Source organism: Pelmatolapia mariae, linkage group LG15 (genome assembly GCF_036321145.2).
Source record: "Pelmatolapia mariae isolate MD_Pm_ZW linkage group LG15, Pm_UMD_F_2, whole genome shotgun sequence".
In the NCBI taxonomy this organism is placed as follows: Eukaryota; Metazoa; Chordata; class Actinopteri; order Cichliformes; family Cichlidae; genus Pelmatolapia; species Pelmatolapia mariae.
In genome coordinates, this window is record NC_086240.1 from 14,260,733 (window position 1) to 14,282,255 (window position 21,523).

General features: G+C 40.8%; 1 protein-coding gene across 1 annotated transcript in view; it reads right to left on the reverse strand.

Annotated features, from left to right (window-relative positions):
- Window positions 1-852: 852 nt before the first annotated feature.
- afg1lb (AFG1 like ATPase b) overlaps window positions 853-21,523 on the reverse strand; it is a 31,114-nt gene continuing 10,443 nt past the window's right edge. Inside the window, exons 7-13 of the mRNA XM_063496099.1 lie at window positions 15,869-15,927; window positions 8,067-8,149; window positions 7,299-7,369; window positions 6,333-6,433; window positions 5,338-5,478; window positions 1,855-1,962; window positions 853-1,524 (exon numbers count right to left, since the gene is read on the reverse strand). Coding sequence (XP_063352169.1) covers window positions 1,378-1,524; window positions 1,855-1,962; window positions 5,338-5,478; window positions 6,333-6,433; window positions 7,299-7,369; window positions 8,067-8,149; window positions 15,869-15,927 — 710 coding nt within the window. The 3' untranslated portion in view covers window positions 853-1,377. The remainder of the gene's footprint in view (window positions 1,525-1,854; window positions 1,963-5,337; window positions 5,479-6,332; window positions 6,434-7,298; window positions 7,370-8,066; window positions 8,150-15,868; window positions 15,928-21,523) is intronic.

Sequence of the window (21,523 nt, forward strand, 5' to 3'; positions counted from 1 at the left end):
AACCATCTCTAGGCTTTACTGAGAATGACCAATAAAAGAGAAAATATTCAGCGAGTGGCGGTTTTTCCAGCGTAAATGTGCTGTTGATGCTACAGGTCAGAAGCGAATGGCCAGACTGCTTAAATGACTGCTTGTTACAACTAAAGCATGCAGAGGAGCATCTCTGACTGCACAACTCGTCAAACCTTGAAGCAGATGGGTTACAGCAGCAGAATTCCACACTGGGTGCCTCTCCAGTCAGCTTTTAACCACCACAGCCTAAGTGAGTATTGCTGCTGACTGTGTCCATCCTTTCAGGACCAAAGTGTACTGATCTTCTAATGGTTGCTTCCAGCAGGATAACGCATCATGTCACAAAGCTCAAATCATCTCAAACTGGTTTTTTGAAGATGCCAATGAGGCCACTGTACTCAAATGTCCAGAGTCACCAGATCCAACAGAACACCTTTGTGACATGGTGGAATGGGAGATTTGCATCATGGATGTGTAGCTGATAAATCTGCAGTAACTGTGTGATGCTATCATATCAATATGGACCAAAATCTCCAAGGAATGCTTCCAGTATCTTGTTGAATCTATGCCACAAAGAATTAAGGAAGCTCTGAAAGGACTTGCAGTTCCAAAGAGTAATTGATGAAGTGGATGGTGACTATATATACACACTCTCTGTATACTATATAGTCCTCTTAATCCTGTTGTCAAGTTGAAAGATGGGCTCTTAGTTGCTTCAAATCATCAATTTGGCTCAAATGTCATTAAAAACCTGACAGAGAAATTTAAAGATCTATTCAAATTGTGCACAAATAAAACAAATATTATTGCAAGACAAAGTTAACTTTATTTTCTGTCTGATTTCATAGAAAGCTTACAAAAATGGCAGAAGTTCCTTAAAATAAAATATATTAAGTATATTAAATAATAGCAAGCATATCCTAAATCAACATCAGTGCTCAAATGGACAGCTTGAAAACATCTTGCCCTTTTCACATCCACCCACTAGAGGGCAGTAACCAACTGCAGTGAAACACACTTCCCTCCTCTCTAAAGTGAGCACCCGTTTGCCTGTGGTTCACTCATGTTAGAGAGGTTTTCATATTATTTAAAACAAATAGTTCTCAATGGGGAGATAGCACATGTCACAAAAAACGACCAGACAGAAAAGAAGGACAACACACAAACAGTTACTATGCTTTATTTTGCCTTGTTAAATATTGATTTCCCTGAAGAAGAAGAAGAAAAAGATGATTTTGGTTTCCCAAAACAGACTTGGTCTTTTCTTCTTCTGCTTAACTGAATGCATCTCCTATGCAGTGTTAGTGCTTAGAGGCTCTGTGCTGTGTCGAGGTAGATAATTATCATGACAGTTAGGAACAGGCGCTAAGTTTCACTGTGGTTCTTTCTACGATTGCGGTCTCCCTCCAGCCAGTATGCCTCGGTCTGCATCTCCATCAGTCTAGAGATTGTCCTCTGGAAGGCAAAGATCTCCTCCTCGGCTGTGAAGAGGGTAAGCCGCTCTGCTGCCTCCTGAATAGACGAGTCGACACCAGAGTTGGCAACTTGTATACTCAAAAGAGAAATGTTTATGCAGCATGGGAGAAAGATTAACTCATCGGGCTAATGAGTGTAGAGTCATCTATTTAATCTCCAGCCTGTACATCTGTCTGTAAATATGTGAAAGTGAATATTGCATTTCTGTAAACAGGATCTAGATCTTAGTGAATTCTTCCTTAAAACATAGAAATTGAGGACACAACTTCAATAGCAGCAACAAGCCAGTTTGTTATTAAACTAAAAAAAGAAAATAATATAGTGATATCCGATTCAACAGGATAAATAACAGAGATGCGATCTTACCTCGCTGAGGCCCAGGTCATCCAGGAGCTGTCGGTCCCTCTCATCATCTCCTCCAGTGTGGGCAAAGAGCCGGTCCAAAGGAGCATCTGCCAGCAGCACCACCCTCACCTTGGACAAGGGGGCAAGAAAGAGCGATATGGGAGTTACTTTCTATAACATTAAGGGCTAAGTGTCTGTTTACTGGTAGCTTACTCATACATTAATTCCTTGTCTTGAATTAGTGAATTAAAATTTTATTGTGGGACATGTTATTGTCTCATCGATATGATAAAAGTGCTCTCATTCACAATCCCAAGGTTTCTTTCTGTTAAAAGGGAGTTTTTCTTTCCCACTGTCACAAAGTGCTTGCTCACAGGGGGTCGACTTATTGTTGGGGTTTTCTCTGTGCTACTGTAGGGTCTTTACCTTACAATTTAAAGCGCCTTGAGGTGATTGTTGTTGTGACTTGGTGCTACATAACTAAAATTAAATTGAATATAATATGGGGTTAAAAGGTAACAAATCAGTGAGTATGAAGTTACCTGTTATGAGGCTAGCACAGTGTTGAGGAGTTTAGCCCTTGTAATAAATACTTTTTTCTGTGCTGAATAGAGTATTTTGCAAAAAAAACCCCAATCAAACAAATGAAAAACCACGTGAGTGTGATAGTAGCCATACTGAAGCCTGACTGATATATTTATTGTCCAAAATAATCCTAATGATGATGTTGGCCTATCACAGGTACCTGTATTGGTGTATATATTTCCATTACCAGGTCATTAGCTGGGCTTTAATCACTTTCACTGTACCAAAAGATGATGTGGCACCAAAAGTTGGTAAAGTAAAATTTTCCTACCTGTAGCCAGCAAACAAAGAAGACTCTTACATCAAAAAAAATAAAAATAAATACCAACACGCTTCTCTGTGTGTCTGGGTAGGACTCCAGCTGCTGATTCCATTCATTGCCCTGGACTGCGAGCAAAAGAAAGGCAAGAATCGGCCTGAAGCAAGAGAGCCCACTGACTGTGGCTTACAGAAGTCTTCCTGAACAGGATAAAAGTGACAGGTACTTGGATGTGTAAGTCCATTAGCAAGACTGTCAGGAAAGTGTAATGCAAATTCAGTTCAGCTACGAAGGAGTTCCAAATTTCTGATCCAAGGCCAACAAAGAGACTGAAAAGAGATGTTTGTGGATGATTAGGAATAATACAAAGCACCTCTGATGGTTCACATGGAAACTGGATGACATGGAAACCCACTGTGGAAAATGCCACAAGCAAGACTCACCTTTCATCAACAGGCTAAACCTGAAACCTCCAGCAGCACCAATGCTAACATCCAACACAACCTGTCAGGGTGCAAGACTGCAGTGACCCAAGGGAGCATATACATGGAGGCATGACTAGCTCCACGGTTGACACCTCATTCAATTTATCAAGCCAGGAGAGTGACATAGCAACATGACATCACAAGGCATCCCAAGACCCCTTTCTCCAGGAAAGGACTGGGGCAGTAGGGTTGCCCTTGATATACGGCTTCAGTAGCATTCATATATCACCAAAGATCACCACAACATATTCATATTTATCCATAACGCTGGACAGATTCTGCCAAGGCTGTCTTTCAGTGTTCAGGATGCTCATAAGCGTACCACGATTAAACATCCAAAGCTTCAGAGAGTCAGGCTGGACCACTGTCAAAGGTGGAGTATGATGGCCTTTAGCAGCATGTCACCAACACAGCTGTCTAGAGATGTAGGTGCACCCAGGTGGAGAAAACTCTGTGGAAGCTCTAATGCTCCTCCTCCTTCTCATTTAATGGTTTTACTTAATTTTTACTACTTTGTACATTGTAGATACATACTGAAGAAGTCAAATACATGAAACAAGATATATGGAATTATGTAGCAAAGAAAAAAAAAGATAAATAACTATAAACTAAATATGTTTTATATTTTTGATTCCTCAGAGTAGCGCTACAAACCGTTGGTCTTCTCTCAGTGAGCTTCATGATGTAGTCACCTGAAATGGTTTTCACTTCACAGGTGTACCTTATCAGGGTTCATTTGTGGAATTTCATGCCTTTTTAATGGGGTTTGGACCATCGGTTTTGTTGTGCAGAAGTCAGGTTGGTACACAGCTGACAACCCTATTTGACAACCGTTAGAATTCATATTATTGCAAGAACCAATCAGCTAAATAAAGAGAAATGACAGTCCATCATTACTTTAAGAAGTGAAGGTAAGTCAGTCCAAAAAATTGCTAAAACTCTGAATGTGCCCCCAAGTGCAGTTGCACAAACCATCAAGCGCTACGATGAAAATGGCTCACACGAGGATGTGAGCCAGTTTCTGAGGATGAATTCATGCTCAGGATGAATTCATGCTGAGGATGAATTCATTTGAGTCACCAGCCTCAGAAATCGCAAGTTAGCAGCACCTCTGATTAGAGCCCAGATAAATGCCACACAGAGTTCCAGTAGCAGACACATCTCTACATCAACTGTTCAGAGGAGACTGTGTGCATCAGGCCTTTATGGTCAAATAGCTGCTAAGAAGACACTACTAAGGAAAAGCAATCAGCAGAAGAGATTTGTTTGGGCCAAGAAACACAAGGAATGGACATTAGACCAGTGGGAATCAGTACACTGGTCTGATGACTCCAAATTTGAGATCTTTGGTTCCACCCGCTGTGTCTTTGTGCGATGCAGAAAAAGTGAACGGACGGTCTCTACATGAATGTTCCCAACGTGAAGCATGGAGGAGGAGGTGTGATGGTGTGCGGGTGCTTTGCTGGTGACACTGTTGACGATTTATTCAATATTGAAGGCACGCTGAACCAGCATGGCTACCATAGCATCCTGCAGCGACATGCCATCCCATCCGGTTTGCGTTTAGTTGGACAATCATTTATTTTTCAACAGGACAATGACCCCAAACACACCTCCAGGCTGTGTAAGGGCAATTTCACCAAGAAGGAGAATGATGGAGTGGAGCTCTGGGAACTCCCTCAAGACTGCTGGAAAACCATTTCAGGTGACTACCTCATGAAGCTCATTGAGAAAATGCCAAGAGTGTGCAAGGTTGTAATCAAAGCAAAGGGTGGCTGTTTTGAAGAATCTAAAATATAAAACATGTTCTGAGTTATTTCAGACTTTTTTGTTGACTACATAATTCCATATGTGCTCATTCATAGTTTTGATGCCTTCAGTGAGAATCTAAAATGTAAATAGTCATGAAAATAAGAAAAACCATTAAATGAGAAGGTGTGTCCAAACTTTTTTTAGTGTATATATATCTTGTTGGAAGCCAAGAGTCGACTATTTTATATTACACACTCTTGGTTTTGAACTGAGATGTCCAACACATCCAACACTTTTATGGATGTAATGCAGGAAGATTTCTAATCAGTTGTAAATAAAGGCAGAAAAGCTGCATTAGAAATCCTTCGGTAACACATGAGTGTAATAGAATCCATGCCTTTCATTCTTTTTTTTGGTTTTCACCTTTTTGTCATAGAAGTTGTCTATGAGGGTGGTAAAGCGTCTGGCCTGATCCTTCATTGACAGCGTCAGCACGGGAACGCGGCGGATGAATATTGTGTCGAAGAGCCGCGCCATCTCCAGGTAATCGCTGGCACCTAAAGCCTGGAGAACAACAGAGCGTGTGAGATACTGAAACAAAGTCAGACCCGAGCTTCAAACAGACAGCACACCACAAAAGAACACAGCAAAGATTTCAGCTTTGCACATGTGCACAGCTGCTCCATAAACGGGTACAGGCACTGTGAATTTCTGCACTCTGCACACATGGCCTGAAAAAATGACAACTGTGAAGTGAGGGCACCTTGTGCAAAAAGGCTCTAGCTGTTGTAATTTTTGTCCTCGTCCTTGGTTCTTTGCCATTCAGGCTGATTGCTCTTAAAATTAATGAGGACTCGCCAACATATGCCAGAGGAAGCCTTGAAGCTCACATGCCTTCTAAAACTCACTGCTGTCCATCAGGGTTGAGACTTTGCACACGCTACACACTTCCTTTTTGAGGCGCAGTGGGCACAACTAATCATAAAAATGTCAATAGACTTTCTTTTCGACATTGAGCAGAAAATACCTCATCTAGTTCAAAGGCCCGGACAATAAACAGAGCATAGAGGTAATACAGGGACAAGAGAAGTGCTTCGAATTTGAGCAGTTTTGATTAGTAATGAGTGGATTTTGTGTGTCTCAGTAGTAAAAATAAAAAGAACAAGAAGAAGGATGTGGTTTGACTTTGGTCAGAGGTCACAGGCTGTTTTAAATGCCATCAAGCAGTTCTAATCTGTTCTCTATCTGTATAGCGAGTAACAGTTGTCTTAAAGCTAAAAACCAAGAAAAGCTTACCTTAAAACACTCCTTGTTTTACTCTTTAAGTTTTATGTAGACAAAAGATGTTAAGTGTCGTTATGCATCAGCCTGTTTTGTTGCACAATAATGACAAATTAATCGATTGTAACAATACTCACTCTGCCGCACAGCTCATCAAAAGTACAGTCAGCGACGGTTCCGCAGGTCTTTTCTAGAGTCACATCTCTGCCCAGCACTGAGAGCACCCGGGGACCTGTAGCTATGGAAACGCACACACACAATGTACAATGGCTACAGTATATACATGTAGTTAGGTTAAAAGATAGTATATTTATGAAGTTTGCTTTACTACACATTCACGAATTTTGATCTTTTAACCTCTAATATAAGACAAAACAAAAGAAAACATAACGAAAAAATATTGTTTACTACTAAAAAACTATTTAGTATACAATTAAATCCTAAAATTTCACAGTGTTACAAAAAAAGCCCCTTTAAGGCCCAGTAATTTTAAAAATCTAAGTTCAAGTCTAGAGTTTGTTTTTAATTTAGAATTGTGCAGCTTTTGTTTTTTCCTGTTGAATTATAACATATAAAAAATGTCATGAAAAGCATCACAAATAGCCCCCCAAAATGTATAATTGTATTATCTATGTAGTTTAACACTGAAAAATGTTATTTCTCTGTGCCTCAGACTTCTATTGTTGTAACAGAACTATTTAAAGTAGGTGAGTGAGCCGTCTCGTGGGCTTGGGTAACATGAACATTAGCAGTTAAAAAAACCTTCAGCAGATGCACTAGATAATCCTGTATGATTGAAAAGTCATGGTCTTCAAAGTCCCCAGCTGTTTTGGGAATTTAAAAAGACAACAACAATAAAATAAAAAATTAAAATCTATTTTTGAGCCTTAAATACTAAGAAAGGATAAATGTGAGACAAATTAAGGTAGACATTGATGATTTGTCTGATTGTTGTCAACACTGTTGATTTTGGTATTTTCTTTTATCTTTCATATATATAAATATTACAAAAGGTGTAATTTTGACGTGTCCTTGTGTCACTGAAAAAAAGTAAAAAATAATCATTCTTTCTAAAATGCATTGTCTTCCTTAAATGCCCTTACCACTCTTTTGTCTTAATGAGAGCTCTTCAAACAGTGCATCCAGGAAGGCCTCTGCACCAGGCTCCCCTGTGCTGCACAACACACATGCACCAGCGCGCGCACACACAGGCAACGAAACAGAAAGGAAATAATAGGATATGAAATTAATAATGCTGAAGTGGCCACATCAAACGGTGGCAGCAAGGAGAGCAGGGGAGAGGGGTACTTAGCTTTTCACTCCATCGGTAAAAAACAGGATGTTAGGCTCTAAACACAAGCATTAGCCTGTGAATACACGTCGAAATGAGATTGTGAAGTGTGTGTGTTCGTGTCTGCGTGTGTGCTTGTGTTTTAACTCCAGGTAAAAGGGTGTGATGTACTCTATTTACATACAGTGAAAAGACGAAAGCACTTGTTTGCCTGCGTGCGCGAGTTCCTAACAGCGCATATGTAACAAGGAAAATAGAAAACTAGCTTTTAAAGCTCTGCCCTTTTCTCATATTCTATTGATTCCTCTTTTTATTCTTTTCATGGATCTCTCAAGGTAATGCAGGTCTTTATAAACCTCCCAGCCTGCGTCTCCCTCATTTATTCATCTGTTTGCCTTTTCTTTCTGCCCAAACTACATGATGTGCACAAGCATTTCCTGTGTTTGTGTGCGTGTGTGTGTGTTTAATGCAGTTTAATGTCAACTCAACCCAGCCTCCGCACAAACTCTGGGCTGAGGAGGACTATAAAGAGGGAAGCAGAGAGGTAGCGTGCTTGTGTGTGCGTGTTTGTGTGTCTTACAGGTAGTAAAGTTTCCCTGCTGCAGCCTCGCCAAGCTTCCTGTAGTCAATCCCTGCGTCTAAGCAGACGGTGTGGCAGTATTCCTGTTGACACACACACACACACACACACACACACACACACATGTCTGGTTTGCTATCCTCGTGGGGACATCCCATTGACATAATGCTTTCCCTAGCCCCTTACCCTAACCCTAACCATTAAAAATGAATGCCTAACCCTAACCCTTACCCTAAACCTAACCATAACCTAATTGTAACCCTGACAGTAAAACCGCATTTTGAGTGTGAAAATTGCTTTCAACCCCGAGGGGACCTGGATTTTGGTCCCCACGGTGCAGAAAGTCCCCACCAGGATAGTAAAAGTCAGATTTTGGTCCCCACCAGGATAGTACGAACCCGTACACACACACACACACACACACACACACACACACACACACACACAGTATACAGTAGGACAAACGTTTAAATTCCAGCATCCACAATAATCCAATTAACCTACTTCCATTTAAAATGTGAAGTGTTGTATAGTTTAAAGAAAAAATCTTTTTGCTGTCTATTGAGGATAACATTTGCCCATGAGCTTGGTGTTATTTGTTCTCTTTTCACCCCATAATTTTATGTAAATTACTAATTTAGAGACAACTTTTAGCATCAGCTTCGTTGAGGCTGTGAGCATTTACAGCAGCAGGACATCCTGTGTGACTGAGGACAAAATTAAACACAGTTTCCATGTTTGTCACAAGGAGATTTTAATCTTTCTGGACAACACTGACAGTCTAAGATGTCTCAGGCTTTATCTAACAAACCTAATCGATTATTCTTGTCCTTTTATTTGATAAAAAGATAAGGAAAATTAAAGAAATATAAGAACTTTGCACATTTTTCATTTAGCTCTGATTTTCATATTGGTGATTGCTGATAGAAATGCTAAAACATATTGCACGTCTTTAGGTTTAAATCATTGTGACAGTTTGATTTGTCTTGATGATGCATTGTTAATATGGCAACCCTGTAAAGTGGACAATCAGAGCTTTGTGTCTTCACTTCTTTCACACTAAAATGCATACAGAACAACCCTAAAAAGTATTAAATTAAATAATGAGGCATCGCAGAAGGCAGCCGGCATCTTATCGCCTATCCTCCGACAGCTTTGGGATTTTGTGTCAGCTGTTCTCGGTTTGCCGAGCCGATCCATTGTTCTGCAGCTATTCAAGTGCGTTACAGCAGGGGTGAACCTGCGATGCAGGGTTCAAACTTTTCCACATAGAGTAAAACGTCAACAGGATTCATGTCAGGGAGTACAGCACAAACTATAATCATCATCTCCACTATTCTATCAAAGAAAAGAGAGGAACTGCATATCATCCCATCCAAGCCATCATCGGCTGACTGAGTATTCAACGACAGCTCCAGTAAATTATGAAATCAGTGAATTTCTGCCACTGGCCTCCTTAAGCTGCAGGATAATTAGTAATCATCACAAAGCAAGGGGACGGAAATACTCTATTCTTCTCTGCTGTCAACTTTTTATCTCCGTGTCCGCTCACACAAACGGGGTTCCCACTCTGAGCCAATTGGCTGAATCAGGCTTAATAACAACCTGACAAACTCGCCCTCCCCCACGCACAAAAGGGAGGTGTCATTTCATCAACCTACTGTGACCCCACCAACGGGTAAATAGTCCCTCCAGAAAAGAAAAAAAAAAGCTTGTCACTATTGCCGCCACATCATTAGTATCTCAGTTTGTCTTTTCTCCTGCCATCTTCAACTCCCTCCCTTTATGAACCTCGTCTCTAACGTACCTACGGTAAAGGCGGCTGTTGCGTTTCTTGACGGAGGAGCGAGGTGCAAATACGAGAGGGGAAAAGAAGGAGGAATGGAAACACAATCAGTGATGATGATTCCATTGGTTATTTATAATCAGATGAGGCTGAGGCCTCGCGGGTCATTACTTGATTATCCATCTTGAGGGGATTGTCAAGTTCTCACTCCTCTAAGATTTTTATCCGCCTACACATTGTGGTTTTGAAGCCTCCCCGCACCCCGATGCCGCCACCGACATCCTCCTCTCGCGAACGTAGTCAGTCTACTTTGCAACTTTTAATCTCGTCTTAAACAGTCCCTTCAGTTTAATCGGCGAATGGCGACGTACAAATAGTGGAGTAACACTATTTGTACGTCATCAGGTGGACGGATAGAAGAGGTGATCATTTATTTTAAGGAAAAATTATAAAAATGTGCTCGTGCTGCAAGTTGAGAAAATATTTAGGTTGTAACAAATTTGTTGGTCACAAGTGTACAGTCTTTAGTTTTTTTTTATTTAGTAATTTTATAGGGTCACAATTTGATTAATTTATCCATTTGCAATACTTTTAAGTTTTTCTAATGGAATTTTGCAGTATTTTCTAAATGATCACCTCTTTAGATTTTGTCTTGTTAATTAAATTAAAAGAAACTCCGATCTGCAGTTTTTGTTATTTTAATCATTATTAAGACACATGACAGATTAAACCATAAAAAGAAAAGAAGTGCAGCCCTAAGGTTTATTACCATCAGGCAACATTATTAGCTTTTTAAACTAGTGGTGTAAAAACCTGGCAAACGTGTCACCGATTCACAGAAAAGCAGCAAATTAAGAGTTCCCCTGCTCGCACGGATGCATTCACCGGCTCAGACACAAGAGAGAGAGATGACAGACATGAGAATCAGAGACTCTTTAGAAGAAAGTCATCCAAACACATGTAGCTCCAATCATGTCATTGTCCGAGCTGTCCACTGCTCTCACTGGACAGCCGTTTAGCATAAAAACAGAGTGGCTTTTTTTTTTTTTACCCCCCTGCTCCCTCCACTCCCCTCTGTGCCCGCTCCCTCCATGACATATCTTTCTCTATCCTTTACTCCTCAAAAAGTTGCTTTTGAGTTTTTCAAAGAGCGCGGTGCCATTGAGCTGCAACAAAAGCCAAGGATAGCTGACTATTGGGCCCTGATGAGGTCCACTCCCTCATTACCCAGCAGCAGAAAACATTTGATGCTTTTTTTTTTTTTTTTGTTTGGCCTGGAGAATTGACCAGGCCTCAAAGAAATGCAGGGTGGGAAGGCTGAAAAAGAGACGGGGGTTGGAGGGGGGTGAGGGGAGGAGGGGAAAGGTTGTCGTTCATTCATCCGTGTGTGTCTTACAGCCTTGTGTGGAGGGACAGAAAAAAGTGGGAGGTGGCAGGGACAGAGGGGTCGAGAGAGAGGGAGAGAGATGTGTGTGTGTGTGTGTGGGGGGGGAGCTTAAAACAGTGCCTTTATGCTGGCAAGTTCTGGACGACTCTTCTGACATCAAAGTGTTTTCACTAACTGGGGAGCTGCTTAGTTAGTGTGTGTGCGTGCACGCATGTGAGCCGGCTGGGGGTGTATCTGGTGATTTTATTCATTCTTGGGCCGTCTGGGGGGGTACGTGACAATGTGAACACCCTAATTACACCTAATGATCTATTCCCTTAAAGTGTGACTGCCTTGGGCCGGCGATGGATTGTTCTGCAGGGTCGTTCTCACAACCTTCTCCTGCCTCGGCTGCTCCTCTTGGGGAAACATCGTTTGAGTTGGAGGCCCCATCTTTTGTGATCCAGGACCCTACTGGACCCCCCGCTCTCAACCCATCGAGTTTCGTTGGCCCAGGACTGAACCAAAACGGTAACTCGGGCAGTGTGTGCTACCTGCACCTGGCCAACAGAGGCTCCATTTGTTGATCGTGACAGACGCGAGCAAAGCATGGGCTCCACACAGTTTATTACAAACATTACACGTTACAAAAATTGCTCTCTGATCATCTTGTATAGTATAAACCTGCAGGACTTTATGTGCACAATTAAAAAGGAATCAGCAAAATTAAATAAGAGACTTCATCTTTCTTGTTCTGTGCACTGTGAAAACCTGTCCGTACTACCCCCATCCATCTGAGATTTTGTACCGCTGACTTATATGTAAAAAAAAAAGTTTTACATATAAGTTAATTCTCCCCAGAACCTCGGTCTCGAGTTAGATTGTGTTCTGTCTTAGTCTGCTGCCTATAAAGATACTGATTAGTGAATAACTAATTATCTGGTGTATTAAAATGGATGCAAATAATTCAAATCTGACATTCAAAAGGGTATTGATGTCAGTAATATACATAAAGTTAGTCTCAGAATAGAATTTCTGTTAGGATCACTGTAGCCAAAAATTGTTATTTCCATGTGCGGTCACTTATATTTGGTGGTACAGTTCTGTTGTGGGACCTCCTCCTGTGGGCTTTGAAAGCAGCAAGAAGACAACAGAGCAGGCATCAGTGAATAAAGATGTCACAGTGATTCAGATAGGTAGGGTGAACATGGTTTGCACATGTGACTTTAGTCAGTTTAGTCAGTTTGACAGATGATGTGGGCTTCCACTGAGATCAGCTGATCTACTGGGAGAGGAGCTTGACTTTATGTCACTTCTGGGGTGGCTTGACTTCTACTGTTTTCCCTGATTTCCTGGTTGTCTGTACTGTGACTAGCAAAGGCAAAAACGCACCCCATGAAAGTTGAATTAAGAGACATTTCTATATTTGTACATGCTTACTATTACACATCTGACATCTGAACACTCTGATAGAAAACAGGAAAACATCATTTGCCCAAACGGAACCAAGGTAACTGCAATAATTAAAATTTAGGTAACAATTAGGATCCTGGTTTGATTCTTTGTGCTTAAAAGAAATCGATTTGTCCTATCACCCCTTGTTCAGGTTTCAGAACAGACAGAGAGAGACACTGATATGAAAGAAGTGAGCTTTGCCCTCGAAGCATGCTGCCATTAAATGTTTTAAAAGACAATGACTGTCATCAAATATCAAAATCTATTTGATTTGAACTCTTCCAGCTCTTCACACGCGGTCCTTCTTACCAAGGTCTTCAGTGGAGGACCACGTCCCTCTCATTCTTCAGTTTTTCCCTTTCTCTCTTTGTCATTCTGTTTTGATTTATATATTTCATTTTCTCTCATCACCAACTGCTCAGCACAGAGCCAGTATTGACAGTGACACAAAAAAAAGAGATGAAAAGTGGATCAAAAGAAGGGTTAAAAACAGATAGAAACTCAGAGATACTCAAAGTTGCCTCAGGGTTGTTGTCATGTTTTTCTCCCCTCGGCAGCTTTGTGCGCAACTGCAATCGAACAAGTGGAGGGAAAATAAAGTCACTATTCTGCTACCAAAATACAGAGACCTGACCTTGGGTGAGTAAAGCCAGCGAGCAGAACAGGATAGTGATAGAATAAAGAGTGGGGATAGAGGGGTGGAGAGAGAGGATGGGCAATGAAAAGTGGAGTGGAGAGCGAGGACAGTTTGCGAGAGAGAGAAAGAGTGTCTTCGTTACAATACTGGCAGCATCCATTAAAAAAAAAAAGAAAAAACCCCAAACCCTGTATTTCACAAAACTACGAGCTTTGCAGCGGCTGCAAAGAAAAAGAAGCCGGAACAACTGAATAGACTCACAAATGGAGTCTACAGAGATGCTACAAAGGACGAGAAATTACAAACGACTGTGTGGATGAAAAATAGCAAACAAACTAAATGATGAACAATAAAAAAATAAACAGTGTCTTCTGGATTAAATGAAGTTGTATGTAGCCCATGCGTTGCAAGTCATTAAATCGTTTTTTGAATATAAAACTGGATGATTGTGGAGGATCGGGAGCTGCAGAAGGAAAGGTGACCCAACTAATCAGAAGTCAACAGTTAGATAAAGACATCATCCCAGGCGGACAAAAGTGGTGGATTAACCCTTACCACTCTGGCTCAGGTGATGAGGGGAATAGGTCAGAGGCTATTTTTGTATGTTAACACCCTCTTTTCTCTCCTGCACTCACCATAGAAACACACGCTGGCACGCACATGCGGAGGCGATCTGCGCCGAGTCAGCGGCTGCTCCCTGCGAGCATTCATTCAATCTATTAAGGGTCAGCTAGTTAGCAAGCTTTAACTTTACAGGACAGATCACTATAGAGAATCCATAGCACCCCACCTAAAAAACACCCCCAAACCCTCCAACCAGATGGCCTCACAAAGGAAAACATGGTATCCTGAAAGAGAGGAGCCAGTGCGGGGCAGAGAGGGACAGCAGGCATTCAGGACCTTGATGAGGGTGGATTAGAGAGGGCAAGGGTGCTGCTGCTGCTGGGTTAGCAGGTGGGGTGCAGGGTGATTCCAAGACTCTATGCAACTTTTAGTGGGTTTGACTTCAAATGTGTGTGTGTTTAATGTTACAGTGGTTTGATGACTCTGGTCAGGTTAGATTGCCTGTATTTTGCACACATATTCACTTTAACATTTGTAATGCAACAGATTATTTATTATATCAGAGCTAAACCGGAGTTTTAGGGTTAAAAATACTGTGATACCTGAATATATTCAGAGGAAATGCCATGTTAAGTCATTTTATAAAGAACCAAGCCTAAATTAGTCTGAGTGACTATGTTCTATATCATGTATTGTATCTCTTTAACAAAATCCCCATCATAGTATGAACAAAAACGAATGCATTTGTTTTCAAAAATAAACCAAAACTCAATAATAAGGCGTTTACTATTGTATATGTATAATCCTGTGTAAAAGTTCCTATTAAAAGCAAATGAGGCATGCCAAATAATAATGAGAATTTAACAACAATTTCATTCAAAAAGCCACAAAATTCAAGTAGCAGTATGAGTGGCGATTTTCAGCGCACTCACAAGAGAGCATTTATCTACTACTTCATACCAGGAGTGTGCCTGAGCCAGACCTTAGCCGAGCACTGCTTATGTGACTGTGTGTGTGTAAAAAATGTCTGCATTCAAACTAAAGGTCATAATATATAACAAGATATTCTATAGGGAATCCCTAATAAAGCCAGCGTGGTCAACCTGGGGCATTAAGGAAACTCTTAGTTTTGGTAAATTAGAACTTGTTATTAATTATTGGCCGTCCTACATAACAAAACGATGGCAGTGCAAGTGGTTTGCATCAATGTGATTATATGAAACTGGAAGGTTGCACAGCTCAGGTGCCTCATACTTACAGGACTTCTTATTGTTCAATTATGAGTTTATCCGGTACGTTTAGTGTCAGAGGAGTGGTTCTCAGTTTTAAATTCTTAATAATGCTAAGCTGCTTACTTTCAGTTCCTATCTTGCCCAAAAAATTGCAGCAGTGTCAACGCTTGCCTTTACTATTCAGACAAAATACCAATAAAAGGCGCAAGAATGCTGCCCTCCTCTGTTGCAAAATGCATGACAACAAATTAATATGCAATTATTTATGATCACGATCACTCCAAACACATCAATGATCATCTGGGATGCAGGCAGGATAATGGTGCAACCTGCTTAAATTGCAAAGTAGATTTTTCGCTAGAAATGCTAACCATCACATCGCTCCTCTTCTCCGCTCCACACCCCGCCCACCACCCCCCTCTACTTTTGAAATGCAAGCAGTCTGGGTCAGTCACAGCTAGTCCACCCATCTCCCACTCTCCCATTCACATTACCTGTACCCACTCACACTCTTTTCCATCTCTCTCTGCCTTTCTCTCTCTGTGAGTCTTTCAGTGTGCCCTGGTATGATCAAAGACAGCTTTGTGACACTGTGTGAAGCATCCATGAAGCAGAAAACATCAAACCACTAAGAGCAACTTGCAAAAAGACGGACACAGAGGCATACATGCAAGTGTGCGCCCGTGTATGTGTGTGTGCGTGCGCGAGATAAACAACTGAATAAATTAGAAAGACAAGAGAGAGGGATGACTTTGTCTCTACCTTCAGCACATCGATGAAAGGTAGGAAGGTGTCCCTCTGAAGTCCGTTTTTGTACAGATCTGAAAGAGGAAGGGAGGGCCTGTATTAGAGCTGCTGTTTAGCCTTCTAATAATGTCATCCCCTCGCCACAGATTGGCAGATAAAGTGGCTATTGATGAACTGAAGGATGGGTGGGGAGGCACGACAAAAGGACTGGGACCAGGGGAGAAAAATGGATTTCTCTACCGGCAGCGGCAGCAACATAAAATTCATTACATTCCCAAACAATGGTGGCCAGAGAAAGGACTGTCGCCTTTTCAGCACGGACAATGTCCACAGCAGCTCGCTGAATAGAGGTTTCAATTAGCTCGGCTGGAACAAATTACATCTGAAGTAGCATCCCTGATAGACAGATAAAACAGATAGGGATTCACACACAAACAGGGACAAAGACACACACACAGCGAGGCTCAAGCTCTCTCCAGCTGCAAATGCAAACAAGTGGCCGTTGTTGATGTTTGGACTTAAGCTTACTACAGTAGGACCTGACACAAAAATAACCTTTGCTTAATAACTTCTATACTGTAATGGACTGTGCCCTATGAGACTGGAATATGCCAAAGGTTTAAGAAAGAGAGTTCAGTGTTTTGGGACGTACATTTTTATTCCTTTATTGGTGCAAATACTATGTCTGTGTAGTAAGTATGATTGCTGCTATACTGATGAGAAACTACATAATGTTTAATAAAAAATAATGAAAAAAGAAGGCACACCCTATTTCAACTCTAATATTTTACATGTTAAGATATATTAAAATAATTATCTAGTCCTTGTAGAATGTTTTAAAATGAGGTAAATACAACCAGATGCAAACAACAACTCATGATGTATTACACATGTCATTATTTACTTAGCAAAAACTGAGGCACAAAGCAGAAGCAGTGTGTGAAAAACTAAACATTCACTGCAGTAATTGTGTTAGTAATTGTTAAGTTTTGGGGGGGCATTTGTTTATGTACAGCTCTCTTAAGGTCCAACCACAGCATTTAAATCAGGTTGAGATGTGGACTTCGACTGGGCCTTTGCAACACATTGATTATTTTCTCATTTTCAGCCAATCTGTTTTAGATTTGCTGCTGTGCTTGAGATCATTTCTTGTTACAGAAACACATTTCTCACATGTGACTCTAAAATACTTTGGTATACAGAAGAGTTCATGACTGTTCCCAGATCATGTGGCTGCAAAACACCCTTCTCCTGCCGTGCTTGACAGTTGTTATGAGGTGTTTGTGCTGGTATGTTGTGTTTGGATTTCATAAAATGTGCTGTGCAATATGGTCAAACATTTCCACTATGGTCAAGTCTCTCCAAAGGACTTTTTCTACAAATCTTGTGGTTTGTTCAGGTGCAACTCTGGAAACAAAAGCTGTGCTGCCATGCTCTTTTCTTCAGGTAACCCTTCCAAACAAGTCATACTTGTCCAGTTTTTTTCTAACTGTACTGTCCTGGACAAATATTTAACATACTAACCTGTGGAGTCTGAGATATAGGGCTGGGTTGGGATTTTTGCAGTTTTTCTGAGATATGCGCAGTTTGAAGAATCTTCCTTAGTGTAGAATAATAAACTTCAAATTGTTTGGAAATGGCTTTATAATTCTTCCCACAGTAAAGGGCAGCAACAGCAATTGCTTCTTTAAGATCACTGCCGATATCTTTCCTTCTGCACTGTATTAACACACACCTGAATGCTCCATACTAGCAAACTGCCAAAACTCTGGCAGACGCTCACTTTGGCAGATGCTCACACTGATGATCAGTTAATCAACTACATTTGATTAGTAGCACCTGGCCGCTAGTTACCCTACCCTAATTCCTATAGAAACAGTACAGATGTTCTTAATTTTTCACACAACTCTTCTAAAGTTTGGTTTGACTTTTAAAAATAAATGCCATATTTTTTGGACCATAAGGCGCCAGATTATAAGGCGTACTGTCGATGAACGGGTCTGTTTTCATACATAAGGTGCACCGGATTATAAGGTGCATTAAGTGAAACAAAACAGACAGATAAGTCAAACTTTACTCAACTCATTCTTCTTGCTTCCTCTACTTCCATACCATTGATTCATTAATGTTGAATTCTCTCACAGCTGCTCTATTCCCATGTTGTTGCAGTATATTAATGACTAACCTCGTATTGTGGATGGATTATCTCAGTTGTTCTCCTGACTGAAGTTTGGTCCATTTACAGCATCCTGCCATGCGATTGTATTTGTCCCTAACCATCGGGAATCCTCGCGTTAACTTTTATCAAGTGGAAAAAAGTTAGCGTTCATCCTCCAGCTTCACTGTGTTTATGGTATGCTATCATAGCTGTGTTGCTAGGGATCAGTAGCACATCATTATATACCAGCTAGTCCAACTTCAGTAACCCTACAAAAGTCACTGCTGTTTAGTTTTCTGTCTTCATTTATGTTGGAAGTGATAGCAGAGCTGTACTTTTTAATTTTTTTTTTAGAAATCTCTCAGTCAGGACATGCTATATCATGTTTAGGTGAAAACTAGTGAGCTAACTTCCTGCTAACTTGTAACTCTGTTAAATTTAATAAATTCTGTTTTCATGGATGCCTGGATGCTAAACTTAGTTGTTACACCTGGTAAAGCAGCAACGCTGATCATTTTATTAAAGATGAAAGAATTTAGACAATTTTTAACTCTCAGTCACGCCGCAGTGTTTGTTTGACTTTGGGACCTGAATTCTATGAAGTGCTTCGTTAGTCTGTTTCTCAGCACTGACCCGAACAAACAAACAGAAACTTAAAATGGCTATGGCCAAAATGCAAACACTGAGGCTTCAAAATGTGGACCTAAAACCATTAGTCCATTTTTGTAATCTTCTTCTTCTTTCGATCTCTATAGCGGATACCCTGCCTCCATCTCACCCTATTCCTAGCATCATATGCGCGCCTTCACTCCTGAAGCTCCATATTTAATGCCCTTTGTCCAGTAGATTTAATATCCCTTCTCTGCACATGTCCAAACCATCTTCGTCTTGCCTCTCTTCAACATTTCAAATCTGCCACCTCCAGCTCCATCTGCTGTCTTTTTGTCAGCACCAGTGTCTCCAAACCATACATCATAATAGGTCTCACTACCATCTTGTAAATTTTTCCTTTCACTCCTGCTGCTATCCTTCTGTCACAAATCACCCTTGACATCTGATCCACACTGTCTGAACTCTCCTGTTCACCTCTCCTGTGCACTCTCTGTCACTTAGGATGGTTGATCCCAGGTATTTACATTAATCTACCTTCCCTACTTTTACTCTTTCACTTTTAGACCTGTCTACATGCATTTTTTGCACGCAATTTTACATGGAATTGTTAAGTTTCTCAGGTAATGACTGGCTGGAAGACAGAAGACAATGACAGAGTACAAGTGTAAAGTATATGGGAATAGTTCATTTGTTTTTCTGGTGTTCTATTGCTAGCTTTGTACTCACTATAAGTGTAACATAATAAGAGGCACTGAGTTGCATTTGTTGTTACTTCAAGTTGCTGAAGTCTAGTGAGTTAAGCTACTGCTAAGCTAGCATATGTAGACTCAACAGCGTCAGCCCAGTCAACACAGAACAGGAAACAAAGTAGTGTGTCGGCAGGTGACAAGGCCAGAGCAGCACTGCTAATGAGTGAGGAGACATGTGCCACTGCACACTTTACTGGAACTGGATTAATAGATAATTCAATAGAGCCTAATAATTAAAAACATTTGCGATCAGTGGAATTAAATGGGCTAATGTAAACTGCATGCTATCAACTATAATGCCCCCCAATCTAAAAAAGAAAAAAGAAAAAAGACACCATTTATCCCTCTATCCCTCTTCAGCTGCATTAAACCCCCATCAAGCAACAAAACACTGAACGTTCTAGCACAAACCTATCTCTGAATTCCCCCTCCAAGCATGTCTAGGGCTTTTTGATACTAGCATCTCCACATCAATAAACACAGAAAATGCATGCCTTTCATGTCTAGTTGTCTCCTATGGCTTTTAGAGTTCCATTAACCATGTAATTAATACCAAGTAGCCTCTCTATCAAGTTTGCCTGGTTTGGGGCTTTGTTCTTAATAGCTAGTAAATATCAGAGACGCACATCTTTGTCCATGAGAGCCACCTTGTTGCCATCCACTCCGTACCCACTCAAGGCTTTGAGACATCGACATTACATGTACCCAGAGATGATGAAGACCTTAGATAGCACATCATGCATTTATCTCCACGTTGATCACTTGCTAATTCCTTCTCCATCCTTGCTCTGCGGGCAGTAAATGCAACATCAAAGCCTGTTAAAAGATGGCGTCATGTCTAGGCGGGAGAGGTGAGGTGCTTCTTTTGGTCAATTGCCGTAAACAGGAGGCAGCTGGTTCAATTCTTGCAGGAGAAAAGTATTTTGAAGACAATTGTGGTCAAAATAAAGTAATCTATGGTTGTAAGTACAGTCACTGGCAACTTTAGGTACACCTATTAAACCTTTTGTTAATGCAGATATCCAATTATTCAATCACAGGGAAGAAACTCGGGAAAAACTCAGGCGTATAGAGGCATATAGAGTCAAGTCGACCTGCTGAAGTTCAAACGTAGATGCATCAGAAAGGGGAAGAAAAGTGATTTTGAGTTTCATATGGTGTTTGGTCTGAATATTTCAGGAACTGCGGATTTTCTGATGGTTTGCCTGCACAGAGTGAAACAGAGTGAACACCATTTCTGCAGTTCAAAATGTCTTGTTAATGTCGGAGATCAGAGAAGAGCGGAACTAATAGCAAAACTTGTTGTTACAACCAAGTTATGCAGAAGAGTTTCTCTGAATGTACATCATATCAAACCTTGAAGTAGGTAGGGTATCCAGGAAACTGAAGCTTGAATTTGCACAGACTCACCAAAATTGGTCTGAGTCTCAATTTCTGCCGCAACATTTCAATAGTAAACAGGATGAAATGGCTCCATCCGGTGCTTTATCAATAGTTTAGGCTGCTGCTGGTGATGCAATTGGTGGGGGATATTTACTTTGTATCAGCTCAGCATCACTTTACTGCTACAGCCTGTCTGAATCTTGTTGCTGATCACGTCCATCTCTTTATGAACGCAGTGTATCATCTTCTCATGGCTGATTCCAGCAGGTTAATGCACCATATCACAAACCGCAGATCATCTCAAACTGTTTTCTTGGACAATAAATTGAGGTTATTGTATTCAAATGTCCTCCACAGTCATCAGATCTCAATCCAATAGAGCACCAAAAGAGTTGCATCACAGATGTGCAGCTGATAAATCTGCATCAACTGCATGATGCAATCATGTTAACGTGGTGAATCTGTGCCACAAAGAATTAAAACAGCCCTGAAAGGAAAAGGGTGTCCAACCCATTGCTAGAGTGGTTTACCTAATGAAATATCAGTTGAGTGTATATTAGCTTTTCACTGGCACTGTCAGATTATTAATGGAGCTAAATTTCCCCAAATGAACAGTTTTCAGACTCATGAAGATGACAAAGCTTGAAACTACATGTTTGGAAGCTGCAATAAAAAACATCAAATTTCTTCTATTTTGAGATTTCATTAATATCTCTCACTTCAATATCTATATTACTGACAATTTGTAGTCATAACCATTTATCTTGG